Genomic DNA, 14,996 nt, shown 5'->3' with positions numbered 1-14,996 from the left:
TAAAATTGTAAGGGGCATGGATAGAATAAATAAGCACATTTTTTTTTCCCTGGGGTGAGTGAGTCCAGATCTTGAGGGCATAGGTTTAGGGTGAGCGGAGAAAGATATAAAAGAGACTTAAGGGCAACATTTTCACAAAAGGGTGGTACATGTATGGAATGAGCTGCCAGAGGAAGTGGTGGAGGGTAGTACAATTGCAACATTTAAAAGGCATCTGGATGGGTATATAAATAGGAAGGGTTTGGAGGGATATGGGCCAGGTGCTGGCGGATAGGACTAGATTGGTTGGGATATCTGGTTGGCATGGATGGGTTGGGCCGAAGGGTCTGTTTCTGTGCTGTACAGCTCAATGACTCCGTGCCTCCATGACTCCAAGACGTGATCAAGTTGATCCTGGCAAACTGCTGTTTGTGTTGTCAGATCAAAAGCTGGCAGCAAAAGTTTAAAATCAGGAAATAAGTCGCAAGAAAAGGAGTAGAGTTTCACACAACTGCTAAGGGGTCCAGAACAAGATCGTAGGGAAAGCTGAGGAACAGTAAATTTAAAAGATAGAATGGAATGTAATAGCCTCCTCTATAGCCCATTTTGCTGGGCAGAGATATTTAACTCACAAAGGGACCACAGGGTGAGGATTCACAACTTCTCACCTCCACCTAATGAAGTCCATGGATAGTCTTTCTGCCCCATTGCCAGTTGAGATGCATAAATATGCAATTAATGCACAATTAAAGGGTTCCTCCTCTACAGCTGGTGTTAACCCAATGACATACAAAGGTCTCACCTCTCAATGAGGTTGAGAAGCAAACCTATGTGTGACTGTTTCACGTTCCCTTGGGTGGGATTGTCTTTTGTTCAAAGACCTGACATTGAAAAGTAAGCGCGGGGAATTGAGAATCATCCACCTTTTCTTGACACCTTCGCTAACCCGTCCCCAGTGACCTCCAGTCCAGAGATTCCAACAACAATACCAGGCCTTTGGCAGACACTGTACCATTAGCAACCAGGTGGAATCGCCGTTCAGTGAGTTTCCAGCCTCTTTTGCAAGATAGCTCTCTCTTTTCCTCCAGGGAATAGTATTGCTGGCCAGGGGTGGTTCCTGTGAGCAAATTGCTGTGGAAAATTTAGAAGTGCGAAGTTCGGTTGAGGGAAGAGAGTTGGGGTGGAAAATAAGAGGTCTATAGTCAGATTTTTGGTATCCCAAACAGCAGGGTGATGGTGAAGTGAGAAATAAGGGTAAGGCATTAACTAGTCCCATATTATCATCGGGTAATATTTTCAGGTATTGTGAAATGCCACAGACTCTGTCATCCTCAGCCCCACTGATACTGAGAGGGGGCAAGATACAGGACAGCAAGGGCAAGTATCCTTCACCCCCACACAGCCTATGTGAAACCAGTTCAACACAAAATGTTCCAGTCATCTATCTAGAAGTTTCTGTTTGCACTCCTACACTATTGCATTAAATGTGATTTTTCATTTAATTCCTGGATGTTTAGTTACATTTTGTTCATTCCTTTTATTTAAGAAATGGTGGCACTGCATGATGTGAAATTTCCAAGATCTTTTAAACAATGACAGTTCTATTTCTATGGACATGGCCGGAAAAAACAACCTGTTTTAATTACACCTTTATTGACTTTTATTTAGAATGAATCCAGAAACATTGAGATGCTGGCAGCTGCTTGTGCTGTCGGAGTTGGCTGTTGCTTTGCTGCACCAATAGGAGGTAAGAATATCATGTTTCTCTCGAAAAGTTGAAAGGAATCTAAAATGCATGTACTCCTTTACAAGGTACTGCTGACTAATGTGGGCGGTGTCAGTTCTGATATTCATGTTCAAATTTCACAGATTTAAAAAAACACAATCAATTCATGAAAGTGGAATTTGTCTTCATCTTCTGGCTTATGTTGCTGTGGCATTCAGTTATCTCATCTTACAAGAAATAAACCATTTAAGGTTCATTAGGATTAAAATTCAAAGCTGCATTTTTATATTGAAAAACTGCTAGTTATTTAACATGTTTTTTTTCTAGAACAAAGGAAGCCATCACCTAAGTAGGAATTCATGTTTGCATGTGATATTAAAAAATATATAAGGAAGGACATTGAAATGAATTAAAAGTGATTAAAACAGCCTACTAAAATTGTAGAAGGTTCCGATGTGTAACAATGTTTCCCACCTCTGTCACATCCCCCCAGTTTGCATGTTGATCATGTTATAGATTGATGAGTTACTTGTGCTCTGTGAATAACCATTGAATCACTAAAACTGAACAAGTAAGCAAACTGTCAAATATGAAGAGAACAGAATATTTTACCAACCACTTTGCAAATTCATTAAAATAAATAGTATATCTTGGTTACAGGTTAATTAATATTTTGAATTTCGACAACCATTAAAACTATATCATTTTAAATTTTTGAAAATATCATTGATTTCAGGTCCCAAAACACATTTGCTTGCCAGTATTTCCCTTTGGCCAGTAAGTGCAAAAATAGGCTGAAACTGTAAGCAGCTGCAACAACAGATGTCTCGCAACAACCCTGGCTGTTGCTGACAGCAGGGAGACTTGGTGAAATTAAGCTTAGAGGCCAATTGGCAAACCTGAGATTGTCCACTGCTTTATAATGGTGTAGCAACTCTTTCAGTTAGTAATGGTTCTCTCTGCATTAAACTGCTGCGTAAAAGAGGTAAAGACAGAGTTCCATGACATTGCTGCATACAAGCAGAGGGTGTTTTAGGAGAAGCTTTGTAACTGGTACTCTGCACACAGTTTCCAAAGATTGAGGTACAGCTGCAACAGTTCTTGCATTTCTAGCATAAACATTAAAATCTGTCTTAAGTATTAACAATTCATCTGCTCCAGTGACATGTTTGTAGACAGCAGACAGCTGGTTCCTGGAGGGAATGGATCCTGGCATTGAATTCTGATCAGGAGCAGCAAGGTTTTGGACGCACTAAAGTTTATAACCATGTTTTTCAAAAGCTAATATGAACTCTGTTTTCCATCATTGTTGTTGAATGACTCTCAAAAGCATGTCAAACTTTTCTTTCCAACTTTCTGAACATCGTGATGAATTTGACTGTTAAGTTTTTTTAGAAAAGCACAGCAGTTTCCAATAGTAAGAAATAGGATCAAATTCTATTGTAGGTTCCAATCCTTATAAGTTTAATAATTCTTTTCTGCTTGCTTATCTGGCACAGTATAGATCAAATGTACACAATGATGTTTGATGTAGATTTGGTTGAAAACTCCAGATAACGTGCAATAGGCCATTCTTTCTGCAGTCACAGGTAGAATGGGTTAAACCAGATACTGATTGTTTACATTTTCTGATGTCAGCTCATTAGAATATTTCCAAATAAAGCTTTGGGTATACTCAGGAACCATACTGTTAATGGAAGTCGAAAATTCTCTGAAGAAATGAGGACAACTTAGCAGATGAGTTTCCTGAACCCATTGAGTATTATCTCGGCCAAAACAGAAAATGTTAGAATATTTTCTATTATTTTTCCAAAAGTGGGGGCATGTATGTTAAGGTGACTAGCATGCCACCCCCACTGGTGAGGGAACTTGCCCAATTGCTAGCCAATCACTCAGAGACAAGTGAGGGGCAAGAGTGACCTGCCTTAACTGGAGTTGCCAGAAACTGCCAGTCAATTGGAAGCAATGGCAGGTGAGTGTCTTTTGGAGGCCACCAAATGCTCCCAGATTTGGTTAATGGATGTTGTGCCATGCAACACAGTAGGGAGATCATTATTGTTTCTAAATCAAAAAAAACTAGCCACCTTCCTAGCCTGCTTGGGAGACAGATTATTGGGAAGGTGGAAAGCTGAGGCCCTTAAATTGACATTGTTTGCTTACTTAAGGCCTTAAATTGCTAACAAGGGTCTCCAATGGACTCTTTTTGCCCGGCATGGCACGAAAGATGTGAGTTTCCCTCCAGGGCTAACTTGTTCATCATTTCCCCTTCTCATACCTTTCTTCCCACCTCCAGGGTGGGGGAATTGTACCGACACAACGTATGGTATAGAAACAAGCTATTCAGCCAATGTTTATGCTCCACTAGAATTTTCCACCGACTTTGTTTATCTCATCTCATTCAACCAGCATGTAAAAGAAATAAGTGGATTAAGAAATGATGTGCAGAAACCCAAATGCAGGCAAGTGTTGCTACAGCTAACCCTGTCAGATGACTACCAAAGTGATGCAGCAAAATGATTTGAGCAAGTTGGCCTTTTGGCCATTGCTAGTCACCATTCCCATTGCTTAACATTTGCAGCATGGGTGGGAGGAGGTGAAGATAGGTTTAAAGCAACCACAGCCTAATATTGTTACAGGCTATGCTAGTTATGGCTGTCTACTGATTGTGCCATGTAAGATAATTGTCCATGGCTATGCTGGTTCAGTGTCACAAGATCTGCACATAATTAGCAGCATCTTGACAGATGCAACAAGTGAAGCTATGCTGGCTGTCGATCATCCTAGCATTCCTTTCTCGTGCAGTACTCTGACCATATAATAGGAGTAGTTTTAGGAAACATTCAACATCATCTATAGTCAGGTGACAATGTGTTGCTGTGATACCACTGTTGTTTTGGAGAATAAATGCATCAACTAATCAACTGCTATGGCGACATGCATTTACTTCTGTTCCCAAATGTGGCTGATAAACACCTGCGAATGAGAACAGAGCACATCTAATTCCTCTACTAATACTTTTTTCAAGTACTTCAATTTAGGAGCAGTGGCTAAGGGTGGTGGGGTTGATATTGATGTCATACTGGTACCAGTGCGGAGCTGGAAGTTTATAATTTAGAACAGTTTGAACTGTTGTTGTCTCATGGTCAGGAATGCAGCATTATCACTGTCCAACAGAGAAAAAAAACTCACTGTGGCCACGGCAACAAATTGGGAAATTTCTTGATATCCATTGAAGCCTGATAATCAAAGTTGTCAATCTGCACTAAGAGGTTATTACCTTATGAGCTCAGAATAGTTAGTGTTTTATTTATCAGTATTCTGCTTTGTTACTATTGTTGACTCCAAGTGCTGCAGTGTTGTGGTTTAAAATTCTCGTCCTTGTTTTCTAATGCTTCCTTAGACTTTGTCCTCTTTACATCCATATTCTCCTCCAAACATGTAACTCTCCAAGGGTTTTTGTGCTCCTTCAATTCTGACCCTCCTGCACATCCACAATTGAAGTTGTCCTAGAAGTGGTTGTCCTCTGGAATTCCTGCCCTGAGCCCCACTGCTGACCTTTCCTCCTTTAAGGCATCCCTAAAAGCCACTTCTGACCAAGTTTTTGATCATATGTCTAATCTTTTGGTATGGCTGGGTGTCAAATTTTGTTTGATTACTAGATTGTGAAGCACCTTTGAATATTTTATGCTAAAGGCAATGAAAGACTTATGCTAAAATGAATGAAAGTTATTTTTGTGTGTTTTTATCCATTTTTGGGGTGTGGGCTTTGGTTGTGTGCTAGAAATGATAATCCATCTCCCAGCAGAATGTGTGAATGTATACAATTGAGTCACTTTAAAGTGTAGTCAGGTTAACCATGTTGATCATGTGCATGTGCCTAAGCACACTGGAGAAACATTATAGTTATAATTATAGTTCAGTAGCTTAAATTTCCATATTGCAAATTACATTCTATTGAGTCAAGTGAGCAACTCACTTCCTGAATCCCCAAAGCTTGCTTTTCATCGACAAGCCCGGACTGAGATGGAATGCGGCCCACTTGCTACTCGAACAACACTCAAGAAAATTGACACCATCCAGGACAAAACAGCCTGTTTGATTGGCACTACATCCACAAATATTCACTTCCTCCATCATTGAAGCTTAACAACTATAGTATATATTTTCTACGAGATGCACTGCAGAAACACAGCAAGGTTTCTTAAACAGCTCCATTGAAATCCACAATCACTTCCATTATAGACTTAGAGGAGCACAATTATTTGGAAAGACGTTTGGGTTTCGGTTATTACAGTGGGACATGATCCTGAAGCTATTTAAATCAAGGATGAACATTTTACAATGAATATGTTGCATGATCAGAAATCAACATAGGTGATCAAGAACAGTGGTTATAGTAGGTTTATGGCTACCAATAGTTTAGTGTAATCATAGTTAATCTAATTGCTGTTTAGTAGAAATTAATAGTGAATTGGTCACTTGTTAATAATACTTCTCTCTTTTGACTCTTTTCCCTTTTCCATTTTTTAACAGATTAACAACGTTAAAAGTAATCATTTACTTACCATACCGATTTCTTAATTCATTTGGCAAAGTCAGTATTTTTAATCCCTTCTTCATTTAACTTCTTTAGAATCCTGACGTTTGGCTGCAGATAGTGGCCTTGTGGCTTTTTCTGATCTTGCAGCTTTTGCTTATAGGTTAAGAGTTAGCCCCTTATTTGAATGTTGGCACTGTTTTGCCCTTTGACCTGTCTGCTGTGGCTGATTTGGTGCTGCTATGGCTGCTCACAAGTTTATTTGCATGACTTTGCAATAGTACTCGAAAAGAACACGTTACATGTTTGACTCAGGTTTTATTTTATTTTTAACATTATTTTTCCATGAATGTTTCCCTGTATCTACCTTTATAAAGTGTAGAATTAGATTTAATCCCAAGTGTTCCATTTAAATATTTGTTAATTGCTTTGTTCTGATTTCCTTCCATATAGGTGTCCTTTTTAGTATTGAAGTAACATCAACATTTTTTGCTGTCAGAAATTACTGGCGTGGTTTCTTTGCTGCTACCTTCAGTGCCTTTATTTTCCGAGTTCTGGCTGTGTGGAACAAAGATGAAGGTATATTAACAGAGCAAATAAAATGTGAAAATATAATAAATTCAATTGCTAAAGAGATATTGTTCCATCTGTCCATGAATATTTTGATCTCAGATATGAACTTTCATTCGTCTTTTGCAGAAACCATCACTGCCTTGTTTAAAACTCGATTTCGTCTCGATTTTCCATTTGATCTTCAAGAACTGCCAGCTTTTGCAGTCATTGGGTATGTTTTTGAACCTGAGGCTGATATTGTGGTGAAAAATGATCATATATTGATTGTATGATTTATTATAAACGTAAGAAGTCATTAAAATGATTCATAGTAACTTTCCAGGCTAGAATCCAGACCATCTTAACAATGGAACTCCATGCATGATGTTTCCTGCTGGTACTGATCAATTAACTTGCAGTAGCGAGTTATATTGTCCTGATTGCAGCTCTTTCATATCAAGACAAACAGAGGCTAGCACATGTGTTCTCAAAGTCAAAACTGCTGAATTCATGTTGGTTTGACCTCAGTGGTTTTATAAATCAATACTGCATTGATGTAATATTTAATATGTGATGTACCTTTCCTAAAGTCTGAAAGATTGAAATACAGGCATACTGCATCAAATCAGTCATTTGAGAGGAAAGGCATTATATTGTTTTCAAATAGATTGCTATTTGTTCCGTTAATCCTTGAAAAATGGTGTCTTGAAAACATTTGAAAAACAATTGTGAAACGTAAAGAAACAAATCTCTAAATATCCTACATTATGGCTGGCACGATATATGTATTGTGACTTATCCTGATGAGAAACAAGACACACTTCCACAACACATTTTTAAAATTTGAGTTGTCCTCAAGTGGAAAAGGAACCTTTATAAAGAACAGTTGGAGATCTGAGAAACATATTGGAAACCTAGTTTGGGAAAATTGAAAATCTAGTGAAGATTGTGGAGATGAACGTAGCACAAAAGCTATTTTGTGATGAGAAAGCTTTCTCTTTAAAATAGTAGAGATATTGACAAATTATTAGCATATCTTTGCAAAATTAGAATGATTAGCATACAGGATCCTAATGTTTCACATTTCCTTTCCCATTATTCTGATCATCAGATGAGCCACAGAAGCAGCTCACAACTGGACTATCAATTAGTGTGACATTGCCGATTCTTCATAGATGAGGGTTCCTGAACAAAGGGGGAAAGGGCTCCTCTGTTCTTTATCTGTACCATTTTGAGTGTCTATACATTAAAGTAGTATAGGAGGGTGGTGTTATGACCCTCACTGCTGAACATATCTCCATTGCTTAGGCTGACAGATGGTTACTTGGGCACTTATGAAACTATGCTACAGTGTTATAAGCACATGGGAAAGAAAAAAAATAGCTCAGTAAAGGGGTGGTGATGGTGGTGGTTACAGACATAGATTTACATCATTTGCATGTGGCCATGTAATCACGTTTTAACATACGGAAATAGCAGCATTTGTTGTTTTTTTCAGTCCCTCTCCAAAGTGCTGACAGACACACAATCATTGCTTTCTACTTGGAAACGTATTTCTTGTTTTGCTTGAATAGTTGATTTATGAAACAATGAGAGCCATGCAATTTGATTTAAATGTGCAGCCAAGGTCCTTGATCCTAGTCTGTATATTACCACAATGCTGCAGCATTGCCAGCATAACTCAAGGTATCAAATGGATATTTTGTTCTATTCATTTGACAAGGGCAGCAACAATAGGCTTGGATTCGGAAGTAGTAGATTTGGTGTTTCGGTGCTCAGAAAGCTGTGCTGACCTTTAGGAGCTGAAAGCTTGAGCTAAATCCTCCTGCTAACTCTCACTGCTAAAAACACATTCAGCAGCAGGAAAGACCAGATGACCAGTGTTATTTAAAAGGATTATCAACTGTATACAGATGTTAGTTGACCTTTTCTACCTGTTATTTCAGTTTTACAAATGTATAGTTTCTTTTCATAGCTGTTTTTGAATTATAAAAGATTGCCGAAAATGGTATAGAAGGTGCTGAAGGAGTTTTTGTTGACTTCATGTCTTCTACATGAACCAGTTGCTCCAAGAGAAGATTGTTCAATAACATTTCCTCCTGGAATATAGCATAACATAATTGTTAAACAGAGAGCACACAGAATAGGAGAGGATGCTGAAAGAGGGAGGAGGAAGAGGATTGTCAGCAGAAATTCATATTTGAACAAGCTTTTCAGGGACAAATTCACCTCAACATTTAATTGAGTTCTACAACCACAATTTCAGAACTGGGTAAGAGTTTCTTGCCAGTGGCTGTGAAAGTTATTGTTGTCATGAAGAATTGTATATCTGGCTTTTTCAGATAGCTGCATCATCTTGATGTTTGCCATCCACTGTTGCATAAAGAAGAGGGTCACTGAGGCTATCTATTGATTGAAAGCTAGTTGCATCTCACTCTCTCTTGTCAGATGGAGCAAACACTGAGTTTCACCAGTATTGCTGGTTTTTGGATGGTGGAGAATGCCATTGAGTGCAGGCGCGTGACTTTGCTGCCATCTTGTTAACTTCCACTCCCTTAATACCAAACTGGAACACAGACAAAGAATCAACGTTTTCCAAGAACCTCATGAAACAGGTGAACACCATGTAGCTCTAGCAGAAACAAGCCATGTTTTGGGAGAAAAGCTAGATGAAATATTGGTTGGATATTTGAGCTATCAGTGACAGAGTGGGAAATTATCAGAGGGTAAGAAAGCAAAATGGAGATCAGTTATGGGAGACAGTCATGATGAACGAGGGAGTAGAGTGTGACTGGAGGAGGCATTGATGGTATTGTAAGACTGTGATGGAGTTTGCTGTGCGAAGCTGAAGGAAAGTGTGAGACAGTCAGTAATACTGCTTTAACAATAAGCTTTTTCAATAACTCCTCAAATTTTAATTGTGATAATATGTATCAAATGAGTGGTAGATGCTGCCAGGCATGCTAGGCTGAACGGTCTATTTGTACCTCTCATTCTCATGTTCAAAAGAAAGCATATGCCAATTTAATGCATACATGCCAACCTTCAAAGTATAAAATGCCCAATGAATACCTTCCTTAATGGCACATACATATCAAGAAAGAACATACACTTGAGTAAAAACCTATAACGACAAACAATGCTTCGAAGTGACTCCTTTATGTTACATTGGCCAACACGATTTTTAATGGTATTTTAGGATCACATTCCATAATTCAGTTGTTCTTTGAAAATTGAAACCTGGTGGCATCATTCTGACATATGGAAGTAATTAATTACTGGGACTGCTGTTGGACATGAACTTGTCATGATTTAAGCTGCACCAGGAGCTAATATTTAATCAGTTGAATTATAGGGCAACTATAATTGTTGCTGTAATGGATTTAGAATATTTAAGGACTGAGGTGGATTCTGTTGGAGTAAAGGACTTTTTTTGGTGTGGGGATGAGGGCAATAGTTCTGTATTCTCATTTATTACACTTTTAGTTTTTGGTTCTATCTTGATGTATTTTAAACATCACCAAAGGAAAGCTAAAATATAACATTAATTGATCATGGCACATACTGAATTCAGGCAATAAGATGTCAACTCATAACATTAGATACTGACACACTCCGATAACAACTCAGCATAAAGTATTGTCAATTTTTTTAAAGGTCTAAATTGAAAACTTCCATATTATGACCTGAACTCAGCAGGTGATAGTATGGCAATCTCTCAGTGCCCATGATCATTTATCATTTCATTTTGGCTTTCCTCTAATAGTAAAATATTGATCGGAGAACAGAAATATAAGTGGCAGCTTATAACCAGCTGCAAATGTGTTGCTGGTCAAAGCACAGCAGGCCAGGCAGCATCTCAGGAATAGAGAATTCGACGTTTCGAGCATAAGCCCTTCATCAGCTTATAACCAACAAATGTCTTGGATAAATGTCAGACTGTCAGCATTGTCAGAACAATAGAAAGATCTACCTCAGCAATAAGCAAAGCAGACGCTACTCGTTATGAATCAGCCCTTACAGAATAATGCTATTTTAAATTTCCTGATGCTTAGAAGTTTGGCTTTTTAATTCTAGCAAAGATACATTTATGCTTATGTAATAGATATGTTTATTTAATGCCCAGGTTAGGCATGTTGACTTTCTGAGAATTAACATCAGGTTTCAAATATATACAATTAATTGCACCAATATCATATTTTCTAATAAAAGCTTAACTATAGTAGAGTATGAAAAATGTTTGATTTAGATCAGAAATTCTGTAAACAAAGTTGCAGAGATGTCACAGTAGATTGATATGATCCTGTTAGGGACTCTAAAATTGAGAAAGAAGTCTGAACACTCAAATTAATAAACAAAGCCACATTCCAAGATTTCCTATAGCTTAACAAAACAAACTTTGTTGGATATGTAAAGAGAAATGAAAAAATACAAGCACTATTAACACAAACGGTTATAAAGACGTGTTATAAACTCAGTTCTACATTTTACTCCCCTTCAAACACCCCCTCTGCCCCCAAGCATTCTTTTATCCTACAAAATCTAAAAGACTCATTCACTTGCTCTCAGAATAATCCAAAAGGTGTATCACAGTTCTCTGAAATTTGCTTAATTCCTTTTGCTCAATGGTGATCTTTTTTATTAGTGTTTTTGGCAAAAGGATCCTCCAATTTTCTTGAAAGATCTGTTATGACCACTGGGGTAGTACACCAGAAATCAAGCTCCATTATTCCTGGATTTGTCACAACTATGAAAAATGTAGTCAAATTATCCAAAGTACACAATCAATCAGACTGATGAACTCAAGTTAAAAGAAAACACCCACCAGATTTCTGTATTTATCATGAAAATAGCTTTATTACAAACTAATTGTCTTTAACACTTGCAATTAAGAAATATGAATTGCTAAATTATCGCTTAACAACTTAACTCTATCCCTTCTCAAATTCCCCTTTCACCAACAGATGGACATGCTCAGATGCACAGACACACAAGATATAGCCATTACGTGGGGAAAAATAAGAAAAAAAGAGACCCCAGCTCAATAGCACCAACCCAGAGCACAGGGTTGATTAGTTTCTGTTAGCTTGTTCCAAAGCTTTTTAGTTCTTTACTGTTACTACAATGTCACTTGCATTCTGATGCTACCTTTCATTTACTAGTTGAGAATTTTTCCTTTCACTGATTTCAAAGGTGTTTTATTTTTTCATTCAACACTCTTGCAAAGAAGAGTGAGTACAAGACAGTTAGTTATTACTGTAGACTTTCTGATACGTCTACACACAGTCACATACAGAGAGTGCATTCTTGATGCTTTCTGTTTGTAGGCTGAGTAGTTTTCCACTGTACTGCTCCCAAATAAGCAATGGTTCAAGAGTGAATCGGAACATTGTTGTCAAGCAATTTTCCTTTAATTCAGAACCTGTCAGCTCCATGGTGATCTTTTAACTCTAATATGCTAACCTCGGGGGCGGCACTGTGGCTCAGTGGTTAGCACTGCTGCCTCACAACCTCAGGGACCTGTGTTCAATTCCACCCTCAGACGACTGTCTGTGTGGAGCTTGCACATTCTCTCTGTATCTGTGTGGGTTTCCTCCCACAGTCCAAAGATATGCAGGTTAGGTGGGTAGGCCATGTTAATTTGCCCATAGTCTCCAGGGTGTGCAGGTTAGGTGGATTAGCCATGGGAAATATAGGATTACAGGGATGGGGTAGGGGGTGGGTCTGTTTTAAGAAGCCCTTTGGTGAGGTGGTGTGGGATCGATGGGCTAAATAGCCTGCTAACACACAATATGATTCTCTGATCGAAGACCCCATATTTCCTATTGCTTTTCGTACTCAGCCCATGACCTTGTAAAATAAACATAGGTTAGCTTTAGGCTGTAATTAATTCCAAGCTTCTTTGAATTGCATTTACGTGAAATCCTCCACTTAATCATAGTTACATTCTTGAACATTGTGAAACAACTTTAAGTGAAGCATTATTCCTTGTAGGAATTAATATTAAAGTCAGAATTAGTTGCCTCAAGACATTTTTTAACTCAAGAACACCTTTAAAGTGAAATACTATACTGTGCATGTGTAGTACAGTGTGATCCAAGCTGAAATAACTTGCAAACTCAAATAGATTATTAAATATAAAAGTATGGTTTGGTCTTAGCAGAAACGACTTTTAAATGTTACAAGTTGAAATTATGTGACTTCATAAATAAAAACTTTAGTATGAAACAAAATTTAAAATGTAGAAGACATGCCCTATAATTGTAATTGCTTGGTATAAATGTTAAAAATAAATTTACCTGATGAACTTTGAATTGTCTATTCTCCATCTAGTGGCCAAGGTTGGTCAGTACCAGCAGAACCAATTACTGCCCACTGATTAATCTCTGCCACTACATGAAGCACAGGACCTCATTCCAAATGTGGAATGATGGACAACGGAAAAGGGGTCAGTCAAGATTTAAGAATAAATCTTGACTTTAAGAATAAAAACTTTAAAATTTAAGACCTTAAAAAGATGGGAGCTGGTACTGGGCTGATGAAGAGCTGTGGGCAGAAACAGTCTCTGGATTAAGGACAGGGCGAACTGAGTGCGGGAGAGGAAATCTGGGGGAAGCTCTTGATGGCAGGCAGGCCACACAGAAGGTCTGTAAGAAACAATGTTAAACTGAACCTCTCAATGTTAAACTAATATACTGTCCCTTCTTTTTTATTGAAAGTAATTAAAATGAAACGATTTGATGTGCATCAACTTTAAATGACGACTTGGTAGATCAGCGTTGTTCATCAGTTTTACAAGTAAATGCCCCTATTTATCTGCAGTTAAAATTTTAATTCCTGCGGTTAAAAAGGTATATTCCAAAACAAATTAACTATGAACTAGATATTTGCAAATACAGCAATAAATTCGGTTCAACCAATATATTCCTCCTCCCTGTTTGTAAATAATTCTAATCACATTTGTCCACTCTGTTCTTGACTTCTAATAATTCCTTTTCCTTTATGCACCAAATGAATCAATCCTGAATGTTGGCATAGGGCAGACTTTTGTGTGGGACTGAGCTATTGTAACATTTGTGGCAGAGATGTCAAATGAGGCCTCCATGATGCTCAGCAGCAAACAGCATCTCAGAGCGTTAGTCACAAGTAGCCCTTTTCCACTGGCATTGGCAAACTCCTCTCAATGTTCTCCAATCACTTGCCACTTATGAAATGAAACATAGACCTGCAATGCAGGTACACCAACAACTAGCATTTGAAAGCTGCTATAAAGAGCATTGGCACACAGTGACAGACAGCCAGCTCCCAGTTTGGACCAGGCTGTATCCCAGGGTGCTTGCTTGCGCTGTTGGTATTTGGTCCTTGTCTTGCTTGGCCATGCCATGCCATGCCGTGTTGTGCCTGCTAGCACACTGGTGCTTCTGGCAGATCCAAAGCTTATTGCCATATTGAAGTGGTTTTTGCACAGGCCCACAGGCTGCTTGTTGTGGTCCCGGTCAGTCCTGTACATCCACCAGAAGCAATCAGGGGCATCACATATGATCTGTCAGGGAGCTGTAGATGCAGACATGGATCAGTCATGTCTTGCATCAGTCATGTCTTGCAGCTGCTCGTCAAAGATGATCCGAGGCCTGGGATGAGTACGGTTTTGGGATTGATCACTCCAGAAGGTACATGTGGGCCTGTAGAGGCAGATGGGGGAGTCCAGGCTATTGAGGGATGGGGTGGTAAGCAGAGACATATGTAGAACTGGGGACCAGAATGCTGATAGGAAGCGAACTCGATGTGTGAGGGGAGCATGTGGAATGATATCAGTAGCTATAGGAGGCAGGGATGTGATTAACAGTGACACTGCTGTGGCCTCCATTGGGGTAGCATAAAGAAATTGGGCATCATTAAGGTGTGATACCAGGGTTCAGGGCAGGGAGGGCCATTGGCAGCAAAGATCAAAGTGGTGTACCTCCCTCTGGCAAGTTGATGGGATAGAGTGAGGTAAAAGGAGATATGGAAACTCAGGGGCATAGGGAGGTACCTGATACAGCCCAATACTGACAGTGCCCACTGTGAGCTACATGCCCTGTCATCATTTGCCATTCCCCAAATGTGGAATGGAACTGATAACTGGGACAATGCCCAGGGTGGAGCCAGTGTCACTATGATGAATGAAAGTGCATGATCCATGTCTATTGAATGGATTTAAGA

General features: G+C 38.8%; 1 protein-coding gene across 1 annotated transcript in view; it reads left to right on the top strand.

Moving 5' to 3' along the window:
* Window positions 1-14,996, top strand: part of LOC132821863 (chloride channel protein 2-like) — a 605,050-nt gene that overhangs the window by 360,689 nt on the left and 229,365 nt on the right. Inside the window, exons 7-9 of the mRNA XM_060834763.1 lie at window positions 1,648-1,726; window positions 6,696-6,821; window positions 6,942-7,026. Coding sequence (XP_060690746.1) covers window positions 1,648-1,726; window positions 6,696-6,821; window positions 6,942-7,026 — 290 coding nt within the window. The remainder of the gene's footprint in view (window positions 1-1,647; window positions 1,727-6,695; window positions 6,822-6,941; window positions 7,027-14,996) is intronic.

The sequence above is a fragment of the Hemiscyllium ocellatum genome, chromosome 13, assembly GCF_020745735.1.
Source record: "Hemiscyllium ocellatum isolate sHemOce1 chromosome 13, sHemOce1.pat.X.cur, whole genome shotgun sequence".
Lineage (NCBI taxonomy): Eukaryota > Metazoa > Chordata > Chondrichthyes > Orectolobiformes > Hemiscylliidae > Hemiscyllium > Hemiscyllium ocellatum.
This window is presented reverse-complemented; position numbering and strand designations above follow the sequence as displayed.